We start from the raw sequence: 27592 nt of genomic DNA, 5'->3' as shown, positions 1-27592 counted from the left end.
CTTTGCTTTTTAACATCCCGGCTGCCATGTTGTTTGGATTGCCTTATGACAGCCACCTCTGTAATGACAGATGATGAAAAGAATGCTGTCTGACTTCTACATAAAGGAAAAGTAAAAATAAAACAAATGATTGTCTTCCTTAGCAAAGAATACAGCAAGGGCAGTACGCCAATAAACTACGCACACTGGATGACTAACAGGGCTCCTACAATATCAGTGTAGGCAGGGAATGTGCTATGTTGCCAAAAAAGCACTCCATAGGTGCTTCCGAATGCTTTTAGCCCCTTAATGCCTTTCTCAAAAATCAGATTTTGAGGAGAATGGTGCTCATTCATGCTTGAAAAACAATTTCGATAATAAATCATTTTTAAACTGGTGGCCTTAGATTTAGTCCAGATGAATCTATCGGAAGTCACAGGGCTAATTTGGCTTATATCTACATACAAGGCTGAAGACTGGACTGTACATTGTTGCTTCTTATTAGTTGAACAATTGCTTCTAAAGACAAATAGTTGGGCTTCTGAGCATGTGTTCAATTTTCTTTCACTGATAAAGTATATGTAGTGTATATGTTATTGACTTCAGCAGTACTTCTAACAAATGCATAATAATGAAACTATTAAAAATAGCTAGGCATAAGAGGAGCATCCATAGAAAGTTACTTGTTTGATCTCAGAGTATAACTTCTTTCCCCGATGCAAGGGAGATAATTTGTTGTTCTGTTATGTGCTTTGTTATACAAATGCATGTTTAGTGGTCTACACAAGTTGTGCTGTAAGTACCTCTACTATGTAAATAGTAGAGCCCATGAGTGGGAGGCAGGACACAGTACCTATCCACCACTACATATATTCCAAGTAACTCCCCTGTGTACAGAAATCATGTGATAGAGGTGCCTGTGTGTTGAAGGTCAAAGTCTGCTAATGGAGTGGGAAGTGACCATAAGGCCAGGAAAAGCCTGGGACCAACCACAGTCGGAAGGGAGTAGAAAAAGATGGTGTTTTAATTTAAATATCAAATTCTGAATTTTGCACATCCACAGATTTCCAAAACAAAATTTGGCTAGATTTCATATATGGGCAAAATTATTCCAATGCATTGGACTAATGGCTGAAATCATCAATAGTTTTTGTGTTGTCTGCTACTGCTGCTGTTAATTAGGGCTTGTTTTCTATCCTCATTAATTCGGTTTAGAACTTGAAATCCCAACCTCTTTCCCCAACCTCTCTGTTTAAAAGCAGAGCAGTCTCCCTTTGCTTAATTGAACATTATGATGCTCTGGCTCTGGCTCTAAGTTACCATGTGTGGAAAGCTAAACAAAAGTGTAGCATGAGATAATCTTCCCTGATAAAAATCAAAGGCAGGAAAAACTAAATCTCTAACAACCCATTGTCAGGAAATAGATTATAAGAGAAACCTGAATGGGTTGTCTTGTATTTATTCCAGAGATTTTGGGATTCTTACTGGATATGTACAAGGTTTGAGCATAGGAAGTGGCTCTGCTTCCTGCTCAGCAATGTCTGCACAAACAGCTGTGGCTTCCTAGTCCCGTCTAGAGATTCTGACTATTAAAACTGGAATCTTCTTCATGCAAAGAATGTTCTCTTCCACAGACCCTTGCTACAGTTTTCTACCAAGAGAATGACTTATCTTTTCAAGAAATCTTACAGAGGAAAATATATGGAAGAGACATAGAAATAAAAGACTACACTTTGGAAAAGAGCATAAATTTTAGATGCCACCCACTGACCACTCTCCCCTTTCAGGTCCTTTGAAATAAAATAGTCCACCAATAACGTGGTCCAAAGGCCAATATTTTCTGGTTTGAGTTATCAACATTTGTCTCACTCATATCCACTGCAGTAGCTTTATGCTTTATACAGTTTTACATTATTGTGATAATTTTCCTTAACCTTCTTAAAAACACTTGGTATTAGAACACACGTTTACACCATGAACTGAAATACAATCAGCATTAATTAAGTCCCCCCACCCATAGTTCTACTGATGGTATTAAATGTTGTCTCATTTTTTCCCCTTTTCATTTCTTTCTTTCTAAAGGGTTTTTAAAGCATAAAACATTTGCAAATTCAAGATCAATTGTCCGAGAAAGTATCAGAAGTGTACCAGAAGAACCATTGGGAGAAGTAACCATGTGACTGAGAATTTTTGCTGCTTGACAAATGGTGAGTGCATTACTGTGGATCTTGACTTTAAAAAAAAGAAAAAAAGGGGGGGAACTTTTCCACTTCACCATCGTGAAAATGTTCTAGAAATATTCTCAGAACATTGCAGTGCATAAGTTAGAAGCATCCTTTACAGCCTGGACATTCTGCAAATAACCACTCCTAGTAACATGCCCCTTTTAAAGCTCTTGAATATAAACTTTGGGCTGCAGAGATTAATTTTAAAAAATACTAACTGCAGAAGGAATCTAAAGACAACTTAAAGAAGAAGTTAAAATATTGTTGATGGAAGTTTACTGGAAGCAGCTCTAAAACAACAGTATACTATATTATGAGTTCAGTATCCATATTCACACCTAGAAGGTTATCTCGGTGGATCAAAATTTCAGCACCATGGACAGCATATTTTCAGCAACTGGGGAATTTTTGACTTCCATCCATAGGGGTAAACTACTTCTTTTAAAAGCAGATGATTATGGAAGACTGGGTGGTCTGCAGGTATGAGAGATCTATGCATACCTGAGTAAAGACTATAGTATTACACCACAAGAGCAGAAGAGTAGTTGGGAGAGAATCTGCCCAGCTACTTGGAGATTCCAAGACAAGAGTGATACTTAATTTTCTAAAATGTGGGAGAAGAGACCCATGTGAACTTGTGTTTCTTGCCTGGGCTCATCCTGAGGGAAACAGGAGTGGGAGTAATAAGAGATAGGATGCTGAGGTAGCCAGGAGAAGGTTTGGTTGGGTGATTCGTGGACAATGATCCACCAAACAGCAGATTTGGCTTATGCATCACAGTAGTATCTAGGAGACCTACAGTCTTACCTTTTCTGAAGATGTGTTTTTTCTGTAAAGTATTTATGGCCTTTGATACCCACAAATCAGCAAGAACTATAATGCACAACACACAGCTGTCTTTGCTTACAGTCAACTCATTGGAGGCAGAATTTAATCTTCCTCCTAACCAGTGCCAAGCTGTAAGTAGAAGTTAGGAGTACTTCCTCTCTGATGCTATGTGCCAAATAAATACATGGAAGTATTGCAGCCCTTGAGTGCAGTGGTACACTCTCAGCTACTGTTTTCAGATCAGATTCTGAGAAAACAGCTTATGCTTTTACCTAAATGCAATGCTGGATCAGCTCTTCAGCAAAAAGAATAGATTCTCATAAAATCTGCTGACAGTTCTCAGCTTCTGCTTGGGTTAGGAGTCAACTGGGAGTAAATCTATCCCTAGTTTACAATACCCATTTAATCAGCTGTTTTGCAGCAGCTCTCCACATTATGGTTTCATGCTTATACTAATGCCTTCAGGGATACAATGATTGCATTGTAAAACAGATAGTGTGATGTGGGTTTGGAATTGCCCAAGAATTATGGTAAATTATTTTTGTATGCCACAACTGTCGCTCAAATTTTACTAGCCAAGAAGTGGAAAATGCAAGAACTACCAACTGTGGAAGAATGGCAGATGAAGATGATGGACTTTATGGAGCTAGCTGACCTTACTGGAAGAATCCACGACCAGAAAGAAGAGGAATACCAAGAAGACTGGAGGAAATTTAAGGACTATTTGAATAATTATTGTAATATTAAAAATTAGAAATTACTTGAAAGTATCAAATAGGCCTAGGATTAAATTAGAATTTATTTAAATAAATGGGATTTAGAATACTAAGAAAAGTGAATAAATTTGATTATAACTGGAACATTGTTATTAATAATGATATTGGAAAGCTGTTACATTCAGATACAAGGAAACTCAGAGGACATCAAGTAATATGTTTATAGGGTTGGACTTTAAAATAATTAAGTTTGTTTTTGTTGTATATTTGTTGTTGTTTTTTATAGATGTATTTTTTATTTTTGTTTCGGTTTGTTTTTTGGTTGTGCAACGTTTGTTGCAGTATTTGTTATAATTGTAGAAAATTTAATAAAAATTATTGGAAAAGGAAAATTCTTAGCGTTTAGCTTAGCACTTATATTTCTTTCAAGTTGCCTGGTAGTACATTTAACACCCATCTCTTTGTGTGGAAACATTTTTTTATTTTGCTTTGCAATATACTGGTTTCTGTTGAGCTTGGAATCTGCTCTATTTTCCTTCCTGTCTCAGAAGAACATTTTCCTCCCATAAATCAGCCTTCTGCAGTACCAGTTGGTTGACCCTAGTGTAGAAATCTGTAAATGTGCTTATTGTATGATACTAAACCATTTTTAGACCTGTAGCCTAAATGTGTGTCTATATTCGAATGTACGGTGAGCTTATGGGAGAAATCAGTAAGGGAAATACTGTTATTGGAAAATGTCATGAGGGCAAAATAAATTTCTGTTGAGGGAATTGGTTGGTCAATGGAGTAACTTCACCTGCTTTCATAAGAATGATTTATGTGTTGTGATGGCCCTTCTCTATTACTGCATAAATACTGAGTAGGTGGAGAGAATCTTTTATCTAAACATTTTGCACCCTATGCTAAAAACTGGCATGAGATGGAAGATGTGTTACACACATCATAGCTTGGTGAAAGTACAGGAAGAAAGCTAAAAGCAGTTACCCATTTGGATACAGGCAAGAGAACTGAAAAGTTCTAGTTGGAGTTGCTGAATCTAGCATCCTTGGGGTGTAGTTTCTCTCTCTTTGGAGACCTGATGCAGGTTCAGCGGTTTTCCTTCCTTCCAATAGGCTGTATTTTTATATTCACAAATAAGCAAAATGTTATGAAGACGGGGGGGGGGCACTAGGTGGCGCATCGGAAGATGGCTGACAATAACATCTCTCCGACCCACACGAGGTAATTTGGAGGCTATGGTGGGGGTAATTAGCCTCCTTAACCCCCCCAGGATTATGGGGGGGACGGCCCTTGCCTGCTGTGCCCTATACCACCCCCGTATTTGTGGGGGTGGGGGCACTAGGCACAAAGCCCTCCTGTGGGATTTTCGGCACTCCTCGACGCCGTCCCCGATTTGCGCCGCTGGTTGCAATGATCTTTAAAAGAAATAATTTGGACATGATTAATTGCACATACATCAAGGAAAAAGGGGAGTAAATACTGCTGACAGAAGAGATCTCTGATAACAAGACAACAATAAAATACGAGAAGAACGTCAAGATACGGTAATGACTGAGGGGGGAGGGGGGGAAAAACCTGCCTCTACCTTTTTATGCGACTTAACAAGAATCCCCCTCCCCTAATGAGTCAGAAATTAAGGACTTAAGCTGTGGATTTAAGGCTGTGTGGAGATAAACTTTCGATCCAAAGCAATGTTTCAAGATGAAGCTGGAAAGCTAAGAGTTTTGGAGTGACGCAGTCAGGAAAAAATGCCGTTCGCCATTTTGTGAGGCATTGTGGGAGCTCTTGGGTCTGGGAGGAGAAAGAGAGAAATAGAGTTGTTTACATATCGTGAATCAACTCCTCGGTGGGACTTAAGAGCGACAAATGCCAAAATTTACGATGGAAAAAGTGATGTTATCTACGAAGGAGATATATGGAAACCATCTGGACTTAGTGGAGGAACGGGAAATCCACACAGGATTATTACACTTGCTATCGGCTTAAGGAGACTAACAGAAGAGATCGTAAAGGAAAAAGAGAAATTATACGAACAAGATATGATGTGGCAACACCAAGATAAGACTGGATAGAATTATGAACTTTGTTTGGACTGATTGGGACTGATTTGGACATTAACGCAGTAATAAGAAGATGATCTGAATTCCCCTTTGGATCTTGAAGTATGGGTTCCCCCAACAAAATTTAAAAATTTGGCTTTGTAATTCAGAATTTATATGATGTGATTTAATTTGATGTGATTGGCCAGTTAATAAAAATTATTAAAAAAAAAAAAAATGTTATGAAGACACCATAAATCTCCAGTGTATTCTCTTCTAATGAAAACTAAATCCTGTAACACTGCCCCTGGGGAACACTTGCTAAGGAATGTGATGCAGGATGCTGAAGGCAATTACAAAACCCAGTGATATGTTACAGGAAAATTGTCATGGAGAATAATATCAGTGGTTCCTAGCCATAGTGGCTATGTTCTGCCTCCCCTGTCAGAGGGATTATGGCTCTAAATCCCATTGCTGAGAATCACAAGCGGTGGAGAGTGGTGCTGCACTCAGATCCTGCTTTCCTTGGGCATCTGATTGGCTATTATGAGAAAAGAATGCTGCACTAGATGAGTTTTTGGCCTGATCTAGCAATGTTCTACTTACATTTGTGGGGGTACCTTTTGTCTAATTGAAATCACTTGGCATTTTAATTTTGCAAGTGATATCACAGTTGCAGTCATCATTTGCACTGTCCTTAAAAAAACGGAATATATAGCCAAGTATGTACAAATGTACAAATACAAAGGGACGCGCAGAGCCTAGGACCTGCTGATCAGAAGGTCAGCGGTTCGAATCCCTGCGACGGGGTGAGCTCCCGTCGCTCGGTCCCTGCTCCTGCCAACCTAGCAGTTTGAAAGCACGTCAAAGTACAAGTAGATAAATAGGTACCGCTCCGGCGGGAAGGTAAACAGCGTTTCCGTGTGCTGTTCTGGTTCGCCATAAGCAGCTTAGTCATGCTGGCCACATGACCCAGAAGCTGTCTGCGGACAAACACCGGCTCCCTCGGCCAATAAAGTGAGATAAGCGCCACAACCCCAGAGTCGGTCATAACTGGACCTAATGGTCAGGGGTCCCTTTACCCTTTACCTTTATGTACAAATACAATTAAAATGTGGATCATTTTGCCGAGGCAATGGAAAAATATGTGTTCTTGAGTAATTCTTATTATGGAGGCCTCCAGTGAAGTTTTAGAAAGGGGAGGGAAGAAAAAGAATGTAATACATTAACATATAGAATAAAATCAAATAACATACCCCTAGGTAATGAAATAACTGATAGTTATACACATGTATCTTTTAAAATCCTACCCTGCAATGTAAAATGTACTCAGCTTTGAAGAAATGTAAGCCACAACCCGGCTCAAGACACTTGTAAAGCAAGGTACGGACACTAGCTTTGGGAGGGGGAATGGAAGGGGACATAATTTAGACTTCACACTGGAACATACATCCCATTCAAAACAACATGATGCAGATGAACTGCATCCTTACCTGCATATCGCTCATCATTAAAAAGTTATATACAATGCTGTTTGTGTATGTTAATCCCTTTCCTTGGATTGTGGTGGTGATCCATTCACATTGGAAAGATGCTTAGAAAAGAGGTTGACAAACAACCTATACAGCAGCAGAGAAGCAAAGCTTGTTTAGGATTAGGAATAACAGAATACGAGAAGTACTGCTATAGATTTGTCCCTATTAACATCAACTACATTTTCAAAGGCCAAAGCTATTTACATTTTAAAATTAAATTGCTCTCTTCTTTTATTTTGAAATACAAAGAAATGCTGCAGTACTGCAGAGGAGGGAAACAATTAATTAAGTTAAATGCATTATCCACACTCTGTTGTTGTTTGTTTCAGCAACATAAACACAGCATGACCTTCAAGCTTTTGTCCAGTGTTCTACCTACAATTAATCAATGGCTTTCTCTGAATTCTATTGTCCTGTTTGCAACAATAAGATCTCCTACCTACATGAACTGGAGAGCTTGTTAAGAGAACATTCAATCATTATTTTTTTAAAAAGAGTCAGTAGGCAGTCGTGTTGGCATAAGTGTTGCACCCGTTTTCTTCCATCAGTCACAGAAGCCATACACCCTGCAGATTTTGAAATCAAATGACTGCTATGGCAAAGTCCACAAGGTTCTACAGAGAACAAGAATTCAGGCATGCCAACATGAAGCGCACTGTCCCTTATTTATTTCATGCTTCTGGTGAGAGCTTTGGGCATGATCCACTGTAGAAAAGCTGGGCATTCCACAGAAGAGTTGTGAGTTGGATCAGCCTTGATGTGAGTGTCGGTTCAGGTGATTGGATGCTGCAGTTTCTGGAAGACACCAGGGCCCACCATTGCTATGCTAGGGAAAGCCTATGTAATGTTGGAAAGGGTCGATCACTTGTCCTACCTGGGCAGTTATCTTTCCACAAGGGCCGACACTGATGCCGAAATCCACCATCGCATGAGCTCTGTGAATGCAGCTTTCTCCCAACTGAACGCAAAGTGTTTGAGGACTAGGGCGTTAGCAGGGAAACAAAAATGCTTGTTCACAAAGCTATTGTACTACCAACTTACTGTATGCTTGTGAAACATGGACCACTTATAAACAGCATCTCCAACTCCTCGAAAGACTCCATCAACGGTGTCTCCAAAAATTTCACATGTCACTTGGGAAGACAAGCGAACTAATGCCGGTGTACTGGAAGAAGCAATGATCACCAGTGTCAGAGCAATGATTCTTCAACATCAGCTTCATTGGACTGGTCATGTTGTTTGGATGCCTGATTATCATCTTCCAAAGCAACTACTCTATTCCAAACTTAAAAATGGAAAGCGTAATGTTGGTGGACAACAAAAGAGGTTCAAGGCAAGTATTTAAAAATGTAGTATAAACACCGACAACTGGGAACCACTGGCCTGTGAGTGCTCCAATTGGAGAACAGCCTTTACCAAAGGTGTCACGGACTTTGAAGATGCTCGAGCTCAGGACAAAAGGGAGAAACGTGTTAGAGGACAAACCCTCACCATGATCAACTCCTGCCCAGAAACCTATGTCCCCACTGTGGAAGGACGTGTGGATCCAGAATTGGCCTCCACAGCCACGGACTTACTGTTAAGACCATGTTCATGGAAGACAATCTTACTCAGCTACAAGTGATCACCAATGAGGAAGCAGCTATGGGCTGCTGCATAGATACAAACCTAGCATGGCAATCTAATCTAATTAGCTGCATCAGCAGCTGGGGAAAGTTACTCAGGGCTATAAATTTAGAACGTCTTAGCAAGGGAACTTACTCCATGAGCAAGAGGGGAGTCTCAGCTGACAAAACATTTTAAGTACAAAATGTTCAACTTCCTTGAAAACATTTCTCTTGGAGAAACCTGCTCTAAATTAACTACCTTCCAGTTCTAGACTATTTAAAATTGTACTTTTGCATGTTTAGATATCAAAGTTAGTTTAAAAATCACTGTCTATTTTATAGCATGATCCTAGTGATCTTAATATGGAAGCAGAGAGCCGAAGCAACCATGTACCCATTAAATATATATGAGGCTGCATTTGAAGTGAACTACATGGCAGGAATGGTATAATTGGAGGTACCTAAAAATAAGAATAATTAACCAAGCCTTTGAAAACCAAAGGCATATACCTATAGCCATCAAGCATATTGCATCCTCCCGTCTTCTGTAAATGGTTTAAATGAAATCTAATGGTTTGATCCAATGTGCTATTGAGAGAGTAGATGTTGCGTGGCGAGTTCCCGCCTCCCCCCTTGGAAATAAAGACACGAGACACAAGAATTCGAGTTAATGGGTCAAATTAGGCCACAACTTTATTGATTACAAGAATTGAGCGGTATTGGCTTAGGCATTGGTCCTAACAATTAACTGGCTTCAGCCCAGTTGCTTGAAGACCGGTGAGGGTTAACCACCAGCAGGAGGAGTCCTGCTGAGGCACGTCAGCTAGGAGCCGCCCCCGGAGTTATGGCTTGGGGGCATGCCAAGGGCCCACACCTCCCTAGGCTCAGGACAAGGCCACGCCTCCCGGAATCTTTTTCCGGCTTACCCTTTGTTTTGGGGGAAGGTGATGGCGCTTCCTTCCTCCTGCAACCCCACCTCCTCCCTAGCTTGGAAGTGGTTTTGTCATAGACTAGGGAAAGAATGAAGGCATGTGAACAATCTTGGCTTAGCTACATTTCCAAAGAATGAAAGGTTTTTCACTTCTACAGATGCCACCTAAAAAATTCACATATATTGCTAGTCGTATAAGAAGGCCATAATATTATGTAAAGCATTAGATTGCACAAGAAAATGGAGCAAGGAGAAAATATAATCAGGAGCTCTTCCAAAGTTGTGATGTTTTAAGCAAGATACAGTGGTGCCTCGCAAGACGAAAAGAATCCGTTCCGCGATTCTCTTCGTCTAGCGGTTTTTTCATCTTGCGAAGCAAGCCCATTGACAGCTTAGCGGATTAGCGCTATTAGCGGTCTAGCGGCTTTTAGCGATCAGCTGTTAAGCGGCTTATCAGCGGAATAGCTGATAAGCAGCTTAGCGGCTTAGGAAGGGGGGGGGAGCGAAAAAAACCCGCGGGAACTCGCAAGATTTTTTCGTCTTGCGAAGCAACCCCATAGAGAAATTCATTTAGCAAAGCGCCTCCAAAACGGAAAACCCTTTCGTCTAGCGGGTTTTCCGTCTTGCGAGGCGTTCGTCTTGCGGGGCACCACTGTACAAGTATAGACTATGGAGTCAGCAGGAGTTGTTGCAGTGACTCATGAGAAGGCATTTTTTTGCATCAGAATTTGAAAGCTGGATTGGGTTGGAGGATATCAGACAAGACCTCCAGGTGAACAGTGGCAGTGATGGATAAATTGTCCCAGAAAGGATTAGTGAAAGAAGGCTATGAGCAAGGGTGGAGAGTGGGAGAATAGATTAATTATCCATTAAAATGCCGTAAGACCCCAAGAACCAGAAACCTATATGAGGACCTTTTGATTATGATAATCATAATCCCGCCTCCCAGGGGGAAGGAGTAGCAAATCAATGTATAATCCTGTTAGGATCATAAATATACTTTACTGAAAAGCAATGATGTGCTGATGATACATAAATTTGAAGTGAAAGCTTCATTGTAATGGGTATTTAAGAAGTTCACGAACTGCTTTATAAACTTCTGTTTTCAGAATAGGAATGGCTACATGATTTTAACTGCACTCTGCAGTACTGCAAACCAACCACCTGGTTTCAGTAATGATGAATAAATAGTTAGTTAGTTTGATTTATTACGGCCATTGGCCCACATCAAAAACAATACATCAAAATTTATCCATAAACAATACAATTTAAACAGTTAAGATGAATAAATAATCACACCTCTTTTCACACCGTTGCACATACACAGAGAAGAGTTGCATACGGGACACTTTTTTCTTCTAAAAAAGTTCAAATCCCAACCTGTGCAGTCCTTCATACTTATGTTGGCAAGCTCCAGAAAAATATTACAATCTTCCCATTGTTCTTTGTGGTCTGGTTGCTATGACTCTGCTCTAGAGTGCATCTGGTAACTATACCAAGGAGTGAGCTTTTGAAGCTACATTCTGCTGTCAGTGGATGACCCTAAATTAAGTTCTATAACCCAAACTGTAACCACAGGCCCAATCTGTCAACAGCTAAACAAATCACATTTTTTCTAGAAGGTCCTTGCATTTTAGTTTTGCCGTCCTGTTTTGGCATCAGAATTCGGCTCTTGTGTTAAGGTTTTTATCTTTAATCTACCTCCTACTTTATTATCCTTGTTTCAGCTTTACTCAATCTGCATGAAGTGGGTACTTGAATGCTTACAGATGTAGTTTTTATTTTAGCTGGAGGATTACAGAGCTTTTGTGTGGCTTTGCATTTTCAGGGTTGAGAGGCTAGGCAACTGATGTGGTAAGAGCAGCTGAACTGACAACCTTTCATTGCTGGGTTTTTCTTTTGTTTTTAAAAACAAAGCTCAGAAGTCCATCACCAAATTGCCTCTAAGTACTGAAAAACACTGAATGCTGCATAACAACCACACACATTTGTTTTAGCTATTGCAGAAAAAGAAAAACAAAAAAAATATTCATTGTTTGGCAATAATTGGCCATTGTTAGCTGTCCAAAAGAGAAATGGGGGCTGCTAGGAAAGCCAAAAAGGCATCCTTGAAGGAAGTCCCAACTGAAAGATAGCAAATGCTAACCATTTGTACTATAATGAAACCTAATATTCTTCTGTGCTCATATTTCTGACATCATATTTCAGAAGCTCATATTTCTGACATCATATTCCATACTTTTTTTTTTTAAAGGAAAGTCAGTTTTTCAAAAGGTCTAGTTGGGGTTTGAAATGATGTATCTATTGCCAAAGAAGCCCATAAGAGAAAAAAGACCAAAACAAACCTGTGTCCATAGTCTAAACATGTGTGGAGTACTTTGCAGGGTTGTTCAGTCAGTTTAAACATTTGTTTCTTTGACTAATGCTTGAACTAAAATTCCCCTTTGAGAACTTTAATAAGGAGGACTCCTTGGCTTTATTTATTTCTTCTTCTTTTAAATGGTAAGTGCAAGCAGCCCAACCATAAGCTATACTTTGTACAGGTTGCATAAGACTGATTTGTAAGCTCACACATAGTGCATTATGAATTCATTAATGACAGGTTGCAAATTGACAAATCAAGTAACACCACCTCGTTCAAGCTTTTAACAGCTGAATTCACAACCACAATGAGAAACTTGGGTCCGTGCATTGTGAATGGATGAGATTCAAATTCCATATTCATGTGTTCCACTTTCAACAATAATGAAGAAAACAGTGGTTCATGTGGAAGGAGCAATAAGATTGTAAGCCCCAAGCTAACCTCTTTGCTTGTTCATTAGGGAACCAGCTACAGCCATTTTCCTGGCACCCAAGCTATACAATTCAGTTTCTTTTTCTTAGTTACATATTTTTTTTTGGCATGCTTGTCCACTTCTCTCCTCAAAGAACTACAATTCTTTTTTTCATCAATTCCATGGAGGCCCAAGACTCTACCAACTAGGTCATGCTTAGATCATTGGTATTTCTTATTTTTTCCCTGATAGTTTTGCACCACCCAAAATGATTATCTTTTTTCTTTTCTTCAAAACATCCAAAACCTCTTAGATTTTGTTACCTTTTCCCCCTTCATTTTTTTTTGTTTTGTTATAAATAATGAAACATCTTGAATGAACTGATAATATGTACCATAAAAGAAGAACTACAAAATGACGACAGGTTCATTGGAATAAGCTACATTTTCTCACTGTTAATGCTGGTTTTGTGACCTGTCGGCCTCAGCTGGATGTGGAGAGGTTCTGTGCTGCAAAAGATGGGATCTTGCTCTAGGAAGGGGCAGCCAGCTCAGTTTTCAAACTGTGACCCCTTTCTCCCATTAACCTTGGAACAAAATCATACAGTGGTTTGAATTGTGGTGCTCCTGGTGTCCTTGTCTTTTCCTTCCTCATCGGTGACCTTTGTTTATAGCAAACAACTCAGATAAGCATATCACCTCTAGTACAATTTAGCACAATTTGTTTGTGGCAAGATTATTGTGTGCATTCAGCCTCTTTTAGAAAGCTAGGTCATTTCTCTAATATTATATTTCTCTTATATTGCAAACTTAGGACTCCCACTCAGAATTTTCAGGGATCCAAAGAGCACACACCTAAAAACCTTCATGCTTCTTGCTAATTTTCTCTTCCTTCTCCAGCTGCTTGCAACAGGTTCCACATTGTGCTTTTCTGTTTTGTGTGCTGGGGAGGGGGGTAAGGACTCTCACTGGTGGCAGCCAGCATGGCAAATGGTCAGGAATGATGGGAATTTTAGGTCAGCCACATTTGGAGGGACGTTTCCCTATACCTGCTGTAAAAGATTCTGGGATGTTACAAAATTTATCTTTAGGTGATTAATAAAGATGATATGGTTACACAATGGTAGCGATTGTTATATTGCTAATGGAAGAATGGAAATGTCATTTCAGTATGCTATACAGACAGCTCTGTGCCCTCTTCTCTTACTTCTTCTGTTTTATCTTGAGAATGAGCTCCAGAACAGGGAGCCAAAATTGAAGCCACTTGAAAGAGATGAAACTATGGATCTGATGGGCTTATGCAGGTTTTCCCCCTGAAAGAGAAGCTTATTCTATTGCTGTTTCCCTTTTTAGAGAAAACTCGTTGAATTTCTGCATGCCATTCAGCAGCTGATGGAATAGAAACCCTTCCTTCATTTGTCTTGTATTACCTTTACAGGAAACATTTACTGCCTTCATTTTAAAGGGACTTTGCCTCAGTAGATGATTTTATAATCTCCCCCACCTCAACTTTTCAAACAAATTCTTCTCTCAGGGTTTCATAATTCCTCATTTCCTTAGAGGGGATTTTATATCAGAAGAAATTTTCTAATTTCCTTTTTCATGGATTCTTTTTTATGTTCAGAAGAGTTGTTCCTTCTTAGAGGGTTACCCCTCGAGAGAGTTTCTTTTTAAAAGAAATTATATGTGTCCAAATAATTTTGGTGGTTGTCATTCTTCAAGGATTTTATAAAAGGGATGTCTTCAAAGAAACTCTGGCCTATGTTTGGTTGGACTCATTCCAAGCTTTTCCACCAAACATTCCAAGTTTCCCAGCAACATAGTTTATCAAGTCCTATCTTAAGTCTGCCTCATCTAGGCTTTCTCTGCTGCTTCTGAAGTTGTGGTGGTGCTCACCTCAAAACTCCAGTAAGGAGCTGAGTCAGCATCTTTGGGCTACTCTAGCAGCCATGCCTCACCTTCTCTGGCACAGCTGTGTCAGATCTAGCAAAAGTGTGGGAGTTGAAGCTGTTTCCAGCTGCCTCTCCATATATATAACAAGGCTTGAATATAACAAGGCTTGATCTTCAAGAGAAGCAATGGGAGTTGAAGATGCTTTACTTTTTACTTACACAATGCTCAGGAAAGCAGCTGCCACAATTTTGTTGTGCATGCACACACACGTGTGTGTGTGTGTGTGTGTGTGTGTAAACACACACAGAGAGAGACATGTTGTTAAGTGCATCACCAGTCACTTTTTAGGTGCCTCGTCCCAAGGATGGAGACAGAACCCGCTGGAGAAAACGGAACACTGCATGGAAAAAGAGAACATTGCTTCGTTCCCTCCATCTCTCGTTCCATATGAAATGACAGGTGGACTGAGTGGGAGCAATGTGAAAATTAATGTGGAGAGGATTGGTGACTCAGCAGTGACTGTAAACTCAAGCAATCTCCTCAGACGTTTTGGCACACAGCTACTCTTCAGCTTGTCCATAGATTACAATAGGCCATTTTGTGGGTGGGACCAGGTAGGAGAGGGGTCAGGAGGAAGTGGATGTTGCTCACCATCACAGAGGAGGATTCTTAAGCAGTTTATCTGTGGTTTTGTTTGGAGGCCAACAGAGGAGAGAAGGAAAGCTATGTTTCTGTTTCAAGCACTGTGTTTGAAGAGTACTTTCATAATAAATCAGATTCCTATTTTAACAGTTACAGCCCAATTCTACAACCAACTCTCACATGCTTCAGCTATGGGAGCTTGTTTTGAGTAGAACAGAGTAGTAAGAGTCAGTGTGGTGTTGTGGTTCGAGTCCTGCTCTAGAGCCAGGGAGACCAGGGTTCATATCCCTACTTGGCCGTGAAGCTTGCTGGGTGACTTTGGACCAGCCCCTACCTCACAGGGTGGTTGTGAAGATAAAAATAGAGATGGGAGAACCTTGCACACAACCTTCGGCTCCTTGGATGAACAGTGGGGTGTGAATGAAAAATAATAATAATGCAGGTAATGAACAGCTTTTTTGAAACAGCTGCCACTGAGAATTATAGATCTTTGATCATTCAGGGGAAAATAAAAGAATGAACAGTGTCTGGACTTGCAGGATTAACTGCCAAATCCTATGTATATTTACCCTGCGTTCAGCTGAATTAAATGGAACTTACACCCCATATAGGATGTTGGGAACCTGTGGTACGAATGTGCTAAATCCTTTGTGGACATTTCATTTAGGAGGTAGTATAAAATTCCATGGGGCCCTTTAGACACATACCTTGTGATTTATTAGTGTAGTATTGCACAATCAGATTTGGGCCAGAAGCTCTTTTATCGGTTCTGAGTGAGTGCTTCAAAATGGCTAGTTGAGTTTATTATTGTAACAAGTATATGTAAAGGTGTAAAGCAAGGCATATGATATCACAGCCCCAAAGGAAAGAACTGAAAACTGAAGTACATACAAACAACAAAATGCTGATTCTGTTGCTGGTGGGGAGCAGAGGGGGAATGGGTCATTATATATCCACCCACACTACATTTTTCCTATGAAGGTAGCATGGATTAGTATGGTGTTCATGTCTCCAGCTGCAGTTACTAACTCTGGTTGCTGGCAGGTATCCGACAGTTTTTTCTGTCCATCTGCATATGTAACTCCTGCAGCCCAAGCAAGAGCGAAAGGCTTATATTGCTGTTTTATTTCCTGACTGCTTTCATTTGCGCACTTGAAGGTCTTTCGAAGCCAGCTGTGATGGAACCACCAAATGGAGCTGATGAGCAGCAGGAACTGCAGAGCAAGGCAGAACAATCTCAGAAAGGTTCTGCGAAGAGGACTCCAGAGCATAGCTGGGTGGCTTGGTGGACCGGAGGAATTGCGTATCTGTTCGCCCTGTCACAGATATTGGTAAGGATTCGGACTTAACTCAGATGGAGATCGCTTTTTGGAAAAAAGAGAAAAGGACAACATTGCTTTTGTTTTTTTTAGATTCATACATTTTAGGGGCCAGATTTCCCACATCATATATGCTGATATAGCTGAAATTATGTCAAAAGCTGTGCCATGTTACAACCAGGTAATAATCTGTTTGTCTTTTTATTCCAGTTAATGTATGCAGCCTGCAAAAATGCCTGGCTGATACAAAAACATTTTTTTGTATTTATCTTTATTTGCACTTTAAACAAATGAAAACCAATTGGTTATGCAGGCTTGAGATTAAAATGAAAATTTCACTTTCCTGATGATGAAAGCTCATGATGAATTATTTGATTGACTGCACAGGTTATCTCCCTTATGTTTTGGTATGGTGGCTGTGAAACAATCCCAGAGTTTCTGGAGGTTTTTGAGATATTGTCTGATCTCCTTACTTCACCTGGACAATTGTTTACAGATTCTGAAAAGGTATGTTCAGTGATATCTCTATCCTTTTAATGCAGGACATAGTGGCTCCCAAACTGTGGAATGATCTTTCATCAGATGTCAAAGAGATAAATGATTATACGACCTTCCGTAGACATCTGAAGGCATCCCTGTATCAGGAATCTTTTAATGTGTGATGTTCTGTTGTGTTTTTGTATACGTATTCTGTTGGAAGCCACCCATAATGGCCAGGGCAACTATTATTATGATTATTATTAATTCACTCTAGACTTGACCATTATTATCCTCCCTTTCCCATCTTTCTCTCTGCCATCTCTTGCTTTAGCTTTCCCTTGGGAGGTTGGGGGAGGAGCGTTGCTCTCTGACATGTTTCCTCTGACCTAAGTCTCATTCCCACAAGTGAGGGCGAACTGTCCCTTTGAGGAAGTTGGATTGACCGTAGAGGGCACCAAGATTCAATTCCCTTCCTCCTTCAGGGCATCCCCCACTTTCAGCATAACACAGACCTCCATGGATGATGGGGGGGGGGGGAATGAAGGGGAGGAGAATTAAGCTTTCCCACTTCCTTGGCTCAGTGCCACTGTTGAACTCAGGAAACTAACGTGTCTTGCTGTATTCACCACCTGAGTCCAAAAAAACACCCCTCGCAATGCCTTCAGGGGAAAAGTGAAAACTCTTATATATAACATTTCAGCCCCCAAAGCCATTGTGAAGGATGGGTGACAGCCACTGCAGTCCCTCTTAAGCCAGGAAACAGCTCCATGGAGCCAGCTCTGGGGAAAGCCTGCAGCCAGTATGGACAGGTGCTTCCCAGCTAGGTGCTGAGGTGGCAACAGCTCAATGTGCAGCTGCGGAGCTAGCTCACGGCAGCTGAGTTGGTGAATAGATTTCACAGCCCCTCTGTTTGAACTGGGCACTTCATGGCTTAAGTTTCATCTGTAAGCTGCCTTTGGGAGGTACGGTTTTTAAATGCATTTATAAACCTGCAGTGTAGAGACCAGGCACACCTCTATGGGGACAGTGTTTCACAGTCTAGAGTCCACCACAAAAAGCCTTGTCTTCACATGTGAGCAGACCTAAAGGCTTCTGATGCATATATCAATGCCTGGCAGCCTTGTATGGCTGAAAGTGGACTTCCAAATAACTTGGTTCGAAAGCACTTAGAACTGAGCTGAGAAATGCAGTGATAACCAGCTCAGCAGGCACAGAACTGGTGTTGCATTCTCTTATCACCTTGCCCCCACCAGCAACAGAGCAGCAGCATTCTACCTCAGTTGGAGTTTCCAGACCATCTTCAAGGGCAGCCTCTCATAGAGTGCATCACAGTAGCCTAACCTGAATATGACTAAAGCATTGATTTACTTAGTCCAGTCTTGTAGTTGGTGTACCAGCTTGAGCTGGTAAAATGCACTCCTAGCTACAGACACTACCAGTGTTGACACAAACAGCATGGTGTCTAGGAGGACACCTGAGCTACAGCACTGGTCGTACCAGTCCACCCAGATCAGCCAGCCATCCCACCCATAGCACTATCTGCATTAGACTTCAGCTTAATTCTAAAGTCATCCCCAGACACCTGTTCAGGAGTTCTACAGCCTCCCTGAGATTTGCAAATGGGAAATGAGAAATAAAGCTGTGTGTCATCACCCACATATTGTTGACACCAAAGCCCAACCTTGGAATTGCTTCCACAGACAAAGCAGTGCCTTTTAAGTGCATGTTTTCTTAATGTGGGACCTTGCAGATATGGGATCAGATCTCCCGTCTCCTTAAAATAATTTAAGAACAGAAATGGGGACCCTCAAATTTGGTTGGAACTCTCACAGTAAGAGAGGGGGGAATCCTTTCTTCCCGGATCCCTTTCCTGTTGTAAATTGCCTCCTTAATACTGTCAATAGGACAAATGGTTTCAGAGGAAACCCCACCTTTCCTTTTCAGAACAGTCCCATTCCAGTCTGCTCCTCCAAGCTGTTTTATTTTTCTTTAAAGGCAGATGGTCTGATCAGTGACCCTAGTTTTGTGCTTGAGTTATGATGTCATGTTCTAGGAAGTAGTTTCAAGTCTGATTGATCCTCACACTACACCACAAAAGAAGCACCAAGCAGAAGGAAACAATTCAGAGGCATTTGGATCAGTGGATCAATCACTCCAGTTCTAGGGATCAATTTTATGTAAGAGATAGTAGAGTCGGCATTTCTGTCCTGTTTGATGATAGCAATTGGAAAATTTGGAATAGGGGCGGGTTGCGTTTGAGTTAAAACATTTGATTTGAATTTGAGATGTTTGCATATAATGAAGGCTCTTGATTTCTGGCCATGGATTTTTAAAAGGGATTAACTGGATAGATAATTGAACAGCAGCACTAGGAACATTTGGACCTTTAAATACCCCTAATTAACCTATATGGGTTTGTGTTGTTTTGTAGGATCCAAAAAGAGATGGGGGTATCATAGTGCCTTGCTTCCTGCTGTTTTTGGTTTCCTTTGGCTTGCTACTCCTAGGAATATTGGTAAGCTAACGTCTTGAATTTATTCAATTCTGATTAAAGAATTTGCCAAACAAATTGATACCTTCCAAGTTCCCTCAGAGTGTCATGCTGATGCATTTCATGAGAAACAGTTTCTAATGCCCCAATAATCGTTAGCAATTCACATGCACATGGTTTGAGCACGTAAACATTGTTACATATATATTGTTGTTAGGCTCATTCTGGGACATGGGACAATTGCAGGATTTTCTCTGGTAACTTGGCAGGAAGTGTATTTAAAAACCGCTCACTAAGGATGGTAATTAATGTTAATACCTCTGTGAATAAGAATACTGATGTGGGTAGTGAGATTAGCTTTGCTGTTCAATTGCATTAGCTTTTTGCTCAGGCTTTTCTTTGCAAGATGTATTGTGAGATCAAATAAAAAGCTTTCAGAGAGTGGTGTAATAGTGCACATTAAAGTGCAAAAGACAGACTTCTAAATTGACACTGAACTGTATAAAATCACCAGAACTTGTACAATGAGCCACTCCAAGCCTGAAACAAGCCAAATCAGAATAAGCACAGTGTGATTTTTTTGTTATGATCGGTCCTACTGAATTTTCTGCAGTTTCCCCAAACTGTTTCTTGCCGTCAGAGTCAATTAAGCACAGCAACAAAGAAACAAAGTAGTAGAGATTATTACAGGTGTACAACAATGTTAATACGTTGCTGTAAATTAATTTATGTTACATCAATTCCCTTGGTTAGCTTAGTTGGCAAAAGCCACAGAGTGGGGATTACTGAAGTGATCCCATGGTGGGACATATCTGAGATCACCATCAATGGATGAATAAGAATCCAGGTTTGACATACTGGGGAATCTGTATAATAGTTCATAATTTGAAACAAACAACACTTTAATCAAGAAAGAAGGGGGGAGTAGGGCAACAAGGACCTATGTTTAATTTATGGGATGTTGAGAGCAGCTGTGCGTGAGAGAGAGGAAATTTGCCTTCTTAAGTGTCAAAAATTATAGTACAGTCAAACCTTGGTTCCTGAATGGCTCCTTTTTGGAACATTTCAGCTCCCGAATGCTGAAAACCCAGAAGTAAATGCTCTAGTTTTCAAACGTCTTTCGGAAGCCTAACATCCAACGCGGCTTCCGCTTGAGTGCCAGAAGCTTGTCGAACATTTCGTAAGCTGAATGGGCTTCCAGAACGGATTACGTTCAACAACCGAGGTTTGACTATATCCTGGAAAGGGATAGGGACAGTCAAATAAATGTTACATGTTTATTATAGCAAAATGCTGGTTAAATACCATTGTCATACAGATCCACAAGACTTAAGTACTTCTCAGACTTTTTGTTCACAATAAACCTGAGTACTGATGTGATGATACAACAGTATTATTTTTGCGTTGGTTATCACATCATTTAGCATAAACCTACAAAGTACATATTTCCCCTTTTCACAGAGTTAGGATATATTTACACTGCAGACTTAAGCCAGTTTAACAGTAATATATTTATCCTAGAGAACTCTTGGGTTTATAATTGCTGAGAATGGAAAGATCACAAAGTTTACCTCACCAAACTACACTTCCCATGGTTATTTGGGAATGCCACTGCTAGAAAACTGATACACATTTGTAGAATAGATCACACCTTTCGGTACTGCCAGAGTAACACTCCTATCACATTTTATTTCTCTTCACTTTTCTGTTGTGGCTCAACAATATCAATTACAGTTTTTGACACATTGTGTGAAACAGCCCAGTTTTAACCTCTGCTAAAAGAAATCAGGTCAAAATTAACAAGGTGTCTTGGTAAATGGACGCAGAAGTACACTGGCACAAATTCACACAAATAATGAAAAAGAATAAAAGCTCTAAAAATGAAGGCAGAAAATGAGAGAGAGTGACCAGGAAAAGGGACAGTTGAAACTTCTCTCAGATGAAGTATTTGAAAAAAATATACATATATGTTATGAAAAATTAATTTTACATAAATAGAAGGGAGTAGAATGCCAATGGTGGCAGAACATGGAATGATGTATGAACTGAAAAGCATTTGTGCCATTCTCTTTAGCAGATCACATAAGAAAAAATCCATGTTGGTTTGGATCAGGGGTCAGCAAACTTTTTCAGCAGGGTGCCGGTCCACTGTCCTTCAGACCTTGTGAGGGGCCAGACTATATTTTGAAGGGGAAAAAATGAACGAATTCCTATCCCCACAAATAACCCAGAGATGCATTTTAAATAAAAGGACACATTCTACTCATGTAAAAACACGCTGATTCCTGCACCGTTTGCGGGCCAGATTTAGAAGGCAGTTGGGCCAGATCCGGCCCCCGGGCCTTAGGTTGGCCTATCCATGGTTTGGATACTTCCTTAGAGGACACGGAGAGGTTGAAGTCCTGGCACTTTGCCAGAGATTATAGGCAGCACACTGTTTTAAACAGTGGAGCCCTTTGAACAAGCTGTTAAATTGTGGATATTCTGCATTGAATAAAAGCAGACTTGAACTTATCCTCACAGGTTATTAAATTAAGTTGGTTTGTGTATTTAACAGCTTAATATCTGAATTAGATTTAATGCAGTTTTCTGGAAACGCTATGTTTGCACAGTCATAGAGACCAAGCAGACTGACACTGCCAGCGCCCTGCCCTCCACCACATCCTATCTCTAGGTGAGGCCCCTATAAATGGAGGCTTCTCTTAACCTTCCTTGACAGCACCCAAAGGGGTAGATTGGATTTGCATCCTTAAGCTGCGTATTTCATTGCCGACTTGCTCTAGTAGCTCGGAAATTTCTTTTCAACCTGAACCTGCCTCATTGATCCTTGTTCTGTTCTCTGTGGACAGTTGTTGTCCTTCTCTTCTCTGAGAGATGCTGAAATATTTGAAAACTGCCAGTGTGTGTGTGTGTGTGTGTGTGTGCGCGTCCATTTCAAACTTAGTGACTTAATTTGAGAATGGGGTAGCCAGTTCTGGTTATAATATATCTACTAAATAAAGTATAATGCTATGAATTGGGTAGAACCCTTCCTTACATGTCAGATTTTCTGAATTTTCAAGAAAGGTGATTTTCCAAACATTTGTTGTCATTATAATAATAATAATAATAATAATAATAATAATAATAAATTTTATTTATATCCCGCCCTCCCCAGCCGAAGCTGGGCTCAGGGCGGCTAACAACAATCAAAATAATCCAACGATTCTAAAAACATTTCATTATAAAAATTAATTAAAATCAAATTGATGGCAACCAATAAGCAAAATTCTGTGCAGATTGCCAGAGGAGGGGGGTCAGGCTGCGCCCTGACCAAAGGCCTGGTGGAACAGCTCTGTTTTGCAGGCCCTGCGGAAAGATGTCAAGTCCCGCAGGGCCCTGGTCTCTTGTGACAGAGCGTTCCACCAGATTGGAACCGCGGCCGAAAAGGCCCTGGCTCTAGTTGAGGCCAGCCTAACCTCTCTGTGGCCTGGGATCTTCAAGATGTTTTTATTTGCAGACCGTAAGTTCCTCTGTGGGACATACCAGGAGAGGCGGTCCCGTAGGTACGAGGGTCCTAGGCCGTTCAATACTCTTTTTAGTTCTGGACTTGTATCACACTCGGCTTTTCTGTATACCTGGTTCCCTGCTCCAAATTTAGCTTCACATCGAGATAATGATGTTCATCTATGAGCTTTATTCCGGCTCCTGAGCTGTATTGACTGGTTCTTCTCTTTTTAAGATTATTTGAATGAACAAGGAACAATGAACTTATAAAATAACTCTCTCCGTATTTGCAGGAGACCTAGTGTCTTTTTAAAATGAATTGAGTTCCTGGTGTAGGGTGTCTCTGACCAAAGACAGCAATACTTCATTGGAGAGTTGAAAGTGATTTGATTGTAGCATTGCTTTGCAAGATGTGTGAGCACAGCTTTTTTCTCTTTTGCTCACCTGTGGTGAAACAGTGCAAAGGTCCGCCACACCACTGGGCGGAGGGAGATCTCGCCCTTCCCAGTAGCAAAGTTGGGTGGCAGAGTGCCACCCCATTTCTCTGGCTTGCCAGGAGGGGAGGTGCTCTGCAAAGCTTTGCCGCTAGACCTGCTCTGCCCCTGGAAGCTGGGGAGACTAGCAGCAAAGCTGGGTGGTGAAACAGGATGCCACCCCTTAGGGATGCCACTTGAATCAGCCACCACATGGGCAAGCCAGCTCCGAATATGCAGACTGTGAGCAGGCAGTGATTGCTCTTTCAAACAGCCTTTCCCTTTCTGGGATGGGGGTGGGTGGGAATTATCCTATTTCTCCATGATTCTAGAATAGTCACAGCCTGTGACCTAGGCTTACATGTGATTTTTGTGCACTCATTCACAGTTGATCACTACACAAAGGAGCAAGTGATTTCACATTTGGCATTGACACAGACTTTCCATGCATGGAATGGCTCTGCTGTAGTCAGTGGCAATGCCTAGCAGGTTCCATAAAGCCCTCTGCCTCACTGCAAACATAGAATGGACAGTCCTCTTGTGACACTTGCAAGAAAGAGTTGATTGTGTAGCATTTTCCAGCTTGCTTTAGTGCAGTTTTATTATGCAGAGGTATAATGGACCCATTGATCACTAAAAAGGCAAGTCCTTTTTCAAACATGCAGAAAGGTCCAGATACTGTATATTTCCCCATAGATTTGGTATCTGCTGAAGACACCTCCAGATCCCCCATTTCCCCTCCAAGAGGACAGGCGACAGTCTGTAAGCCGCCAGCCTTCATTCACCTATTCCGAGTGGACAGAGGACAAAACTGAAGATGAATTCCTCGATCTGGACCCCGTGCCAGAGACACCAGTATTTGACTGTGTGATGGATATGAAAGTAGAAACAGATCCAGCAACCCTAACGGTTAAATCTGTGGGACTGCAAGAAAGGTAAAGAAATGCAAAGAGCTTGGGTCCAGGAAGGTGGAAGTGTAGGCATTCTGAGTGGATTAGCCCAATAAGAATCTGATTAGTGGGCAGAGTTTATTTTCATTCAGAGCAAGAGAACTGGACTCCATAGTTGCGTCATATGTGCTCTTATAGGCATCTGTGGCTTACCTAGGGCAGCAGTAGCCAGCATCTGCCCTCCAGATGTTTTCAGTGCCCTCCCTGTTAGGAAAAAGGTTATATGAGAGAATCTTTTGAAAATGTTGAATTTTAGGGGGGAAATGTAGCTCTTGAATGACAGTGATCAGTTAGTCATACATTGAGTTTATTCACCATTGTGGCTAAGGACCTAACCAGATATATCAGTCATTAGGATTTGTTTTGATTATTAGTCCCAAATGTTTGAAGAATGGAGATGATCTGGGCAATGTTTAACTCTTCCTCACCAACATTAATCCCCACCCTCTGCCTTCTGGCAAGCTACTATTAGCTCCGTGGGTGTGGGGAAAGACCAGTGCAGATGTTGTTTCTGTCTCCTCCTCCTCCTCACCACCACCCCTGGAAGCAGATGGGTTTATATCTGAGAAAGGACATGGATAGTGAGGGTTTGACCCCTTTCTCCAAGTGCCAAGTCTCTGTCTTCAAAGCAGAAGTCATAGTGCTATTCTATAAGAAAGCAAAAACCGAAAGGAAATCCTAAGTGTGGATCTGGTTAGGCCCTTGGACAAAATGTTGATGTAAATTATGTTGATGATTACATTGATGACTGATATAGCTAATCAAGCGAACATCATCAATATTGTTATGATAAGGCTGACACCAGTAAATCAAGTTATTCTTTTTAAGCTAATAATTTTTGTTTGTATTCTTATTTTTTTCTATTCTGTATTTTTTAAATATATTTTTTGAATTCCTGGTGTAATTCCCTGAACTATATATTATTTCAACATTCTCCATCTTGGAGAATATTATAATGCATGGTTTACACTCATGGTTTCAGGTACCTTTAGATTGATTGGGCTTGGGGAACAACACATTTGTGTGTGTTGCCCAAAGTAAACAAGAAAAGTAGGCAGTCTGTGCTGACTTATTTCACAATCATCAACAAATGTGTGTTATGTCTTGCGCAGGAGGGGTTCAAATGTTTCACTCACATTGGACATGTGCACTCCAGGCTGTTCTGAGCAAGGGTTTGGCTATATTATGTCCCCAAAGGAAGAGTCAGCTCGAGAATACCTCCAGACGGCATCAAACGTTCTCACTGAGGAGGAGCTACACCAGAAAGCATTAGATTCTTTTGTACTCCAGACAGAGTTTTTTGTGAGTATCTTGATAATCTGGGTTTGTAAGAATCAAGCCAATGGCTCATCTCATCCAGCATCCTGTTCTCACAGACAGCTGGAAGAAGCCCACAATCAGGATTCAATCACAAGAGCACTCTCCCTTCCAGCAACTGGTATTCAGAAGCATTGCTGCCTCCAACCATGGAGGTATCTCATAGCCATCATGGCTAGTTGGCCACTGATGGCCCTGTCCTCCATGAATTTGTCTAATCCTCTTTTAAAGCCATCCAAGTGGGGGACCATCGCTACCTCCTGTGGGATCAGGTTCCATAGTTTAACCATGTGCTGCATGAATGCCCACCAACGTTCAGCTTCATTGATATCCCCAAGGTCTAGTCTTATGAGAGAGGGAGAAAAGGTTTTCTCTGCCCACTTTCTCCAGGCTTGTGGTTTGTTTCACTCCAAACAATCAACAAGGTATTCATTCAAGGTATGTTCTTGGCTTACCATTTGTGGTTTGTTTGGGGGTGGCTTGCCCATTCATGCTTAGCCGTCGATTGACTTAGCCTTATATGTGAACCAGGCCAATGTCAGTAATGGGTTCTGCACAAATGGACAAGAATTACAGTCCAGCAAGTGCAAAGTACTGACCTATAATAAAATAAATTACATGAGAAGCCTTTTCTGTGCTTCAGCTCATCTACTGCTTACATATCTAAGGGAATGCTATGGCTTCAATCCTGTACATAGTTGAGCTGTTTATAACCCATTGGCTTCAGTGTATTTAAGCACCTTCACCCTCTGCAAGATTGGTGCATAAGCCTTTGGTCACAACAGAGCCCATAACATTCTCCTAAGTGTTAAAAGTAGCTCTTAACTGTGTGTTCCTTAGTGAGTATTTTCAGAAGCATTTTAATATTATTATTATTTTAAAAAAGAGACTCTCTCCCAGGAATCTAGGAATCTGATTTTGGAGTGTAAAAAATAACTAGAAATGTCACATCACATCTTTGAGCTAATTTCTTTGCTGCCACTACTTCACATTCAAAGGAAAGCAACAGGATTCTGCTTCTTCCTGTCCCTTCAGAATCTGTTAATGGCTCATATTGTGTATCTTTCAACAGGAAATTCCGATGAACTTTGTTGATCCAAAGGAGTATGATATTCCAGGTTTGGTCCGAAAGAATCGCTACAAAACAATTCTCCCAAGTAAGCACCATAGCCATGTTACAGCTGTTTGTCAAGCTGAAGTTTCTTGTACTGTGTGATATTGAAGTGTGTGAAATTGCACATGATTGTGAGCTTTTAAAAAACACTTGAAAGATGATGGAATAAGCTTTGCTATCCTTGTGCTTGATATTTTTTATGCTGCTTTCATTCATGGATTCTCTTGATGTGCAGCAGGGGGTAAGTGAGACCTCTGACAGAAGCCAGCTGTATCTCTGAAGTGGCCACATCAGCCAGTAAATGTAGTTTCTGATTGGCCAGGCAGAACCACTGAGTAACAAGGATCTTCCACAAAGTACTTTCTTATACCATTAGTCTATTTACTTGGGAAGCTGCCTTATACCACCTCAGGCCTATGGGTCCAGCTAGCTCAGTATTTTCCACACTGACTGACAGGGGCTCCACAGGGTTTCAAACAGGAGTCTTTTCCTAGGGACACCAGGGATTGAACCAGTGGCATTCTGCGTGCAAAGCATTTGCGCTGCCACTGAGCTTTAGTCTAACCTTGCGTTGCCTCCTCTTGCTAGTAGCTGCTTTTCAAGGTCTTACACAAAGGTTTCTGCTGCCAGAAACCCTTTAACTAGAGACAATTGAATTGAACTGTATGTGTCTTCTACATGCAAACAACTGGGCTGTATGCTGTTTGCTTTTACCCCTTTTTCATACAACAGAGGTCGGCCCTATAGCCTACTTAGTTATTTGCAACTTCTAAAGACCTTTTGAATAATAC

General features: G+C 40.9%; 2 protein-coding genes across 13 annotated transcripts in view; one reads left to right on the top strand and one right to left on the bottom strand.

Moving 5' to 3' along the window:
- Window positions 1–27592, bottom strand: part of GTF2H1 (general transcription factor IIH subunit 1) — a gene marked incomplete at its 5' end in the record, with an annotated part of 324820 nt that overhangs the window by 43489 nt on the left and 253739 nt on the right. The gene's annotated exons all lie outside the window — the stretch shown is intronic.
- The window catches only part of PTPN5 (protein tyrosine phosphatase non-receptor type 5), a 66931-nt gene that overhangs the window by 20273 nt on the left and 19066 nt on the right, over window positions 1–27592 (top strand). For 11 of the 12 annotated variants that reach the window (XR_013841615.1, XM_079987317.1, XM_079987314.1 and 8 more), the window contains 7 exons: window positions 2062–2186; window positions 16330–16502; window positions 16878–16997; window positions 19402–19485; window positions 24117–24355; window positions 25483–25672; window positions 26760–26844. Coding sequence is in view for 11 of the 12 variants with exons in the window: in XM_079987317.1 (XP_079843443.1) it covers window positions 16350–16502; window positions 16878–16997; window positions 19402–19485; window positions 24117–24355; window positions 25483–25672; window positions 26760–26844 (871 nt within the window). In the remaining variant the exon portion in view is untranslated. Of the gene's footprint in view, window positions 1–2061; window positions 2187–16329; window positions 16503–16583; window positions 16672–16877; window positions 16998–19401; window positions 19486–24116; window positions 24356–25482; window positions 25673–26759; window positions 26845–27592 lie in introns of those variants that run through there. The other variant, XM_079987308.1, reaches the window with a different exon arrangement.

This window comes from Podarcis cretensis (assembly GCF_951804945.1).
Source record: "Podarcis cretensis genome assembly, chromosome: 1".
NCBI lineage: Eukaryota > Metazoa > Chordata > Lepidosauria > Squamata > Lacertidae > Podarcis > Podarcis cretensis.
This window is presented reverse-complemented; position numbering and strand designations above follow the sequence as displayed.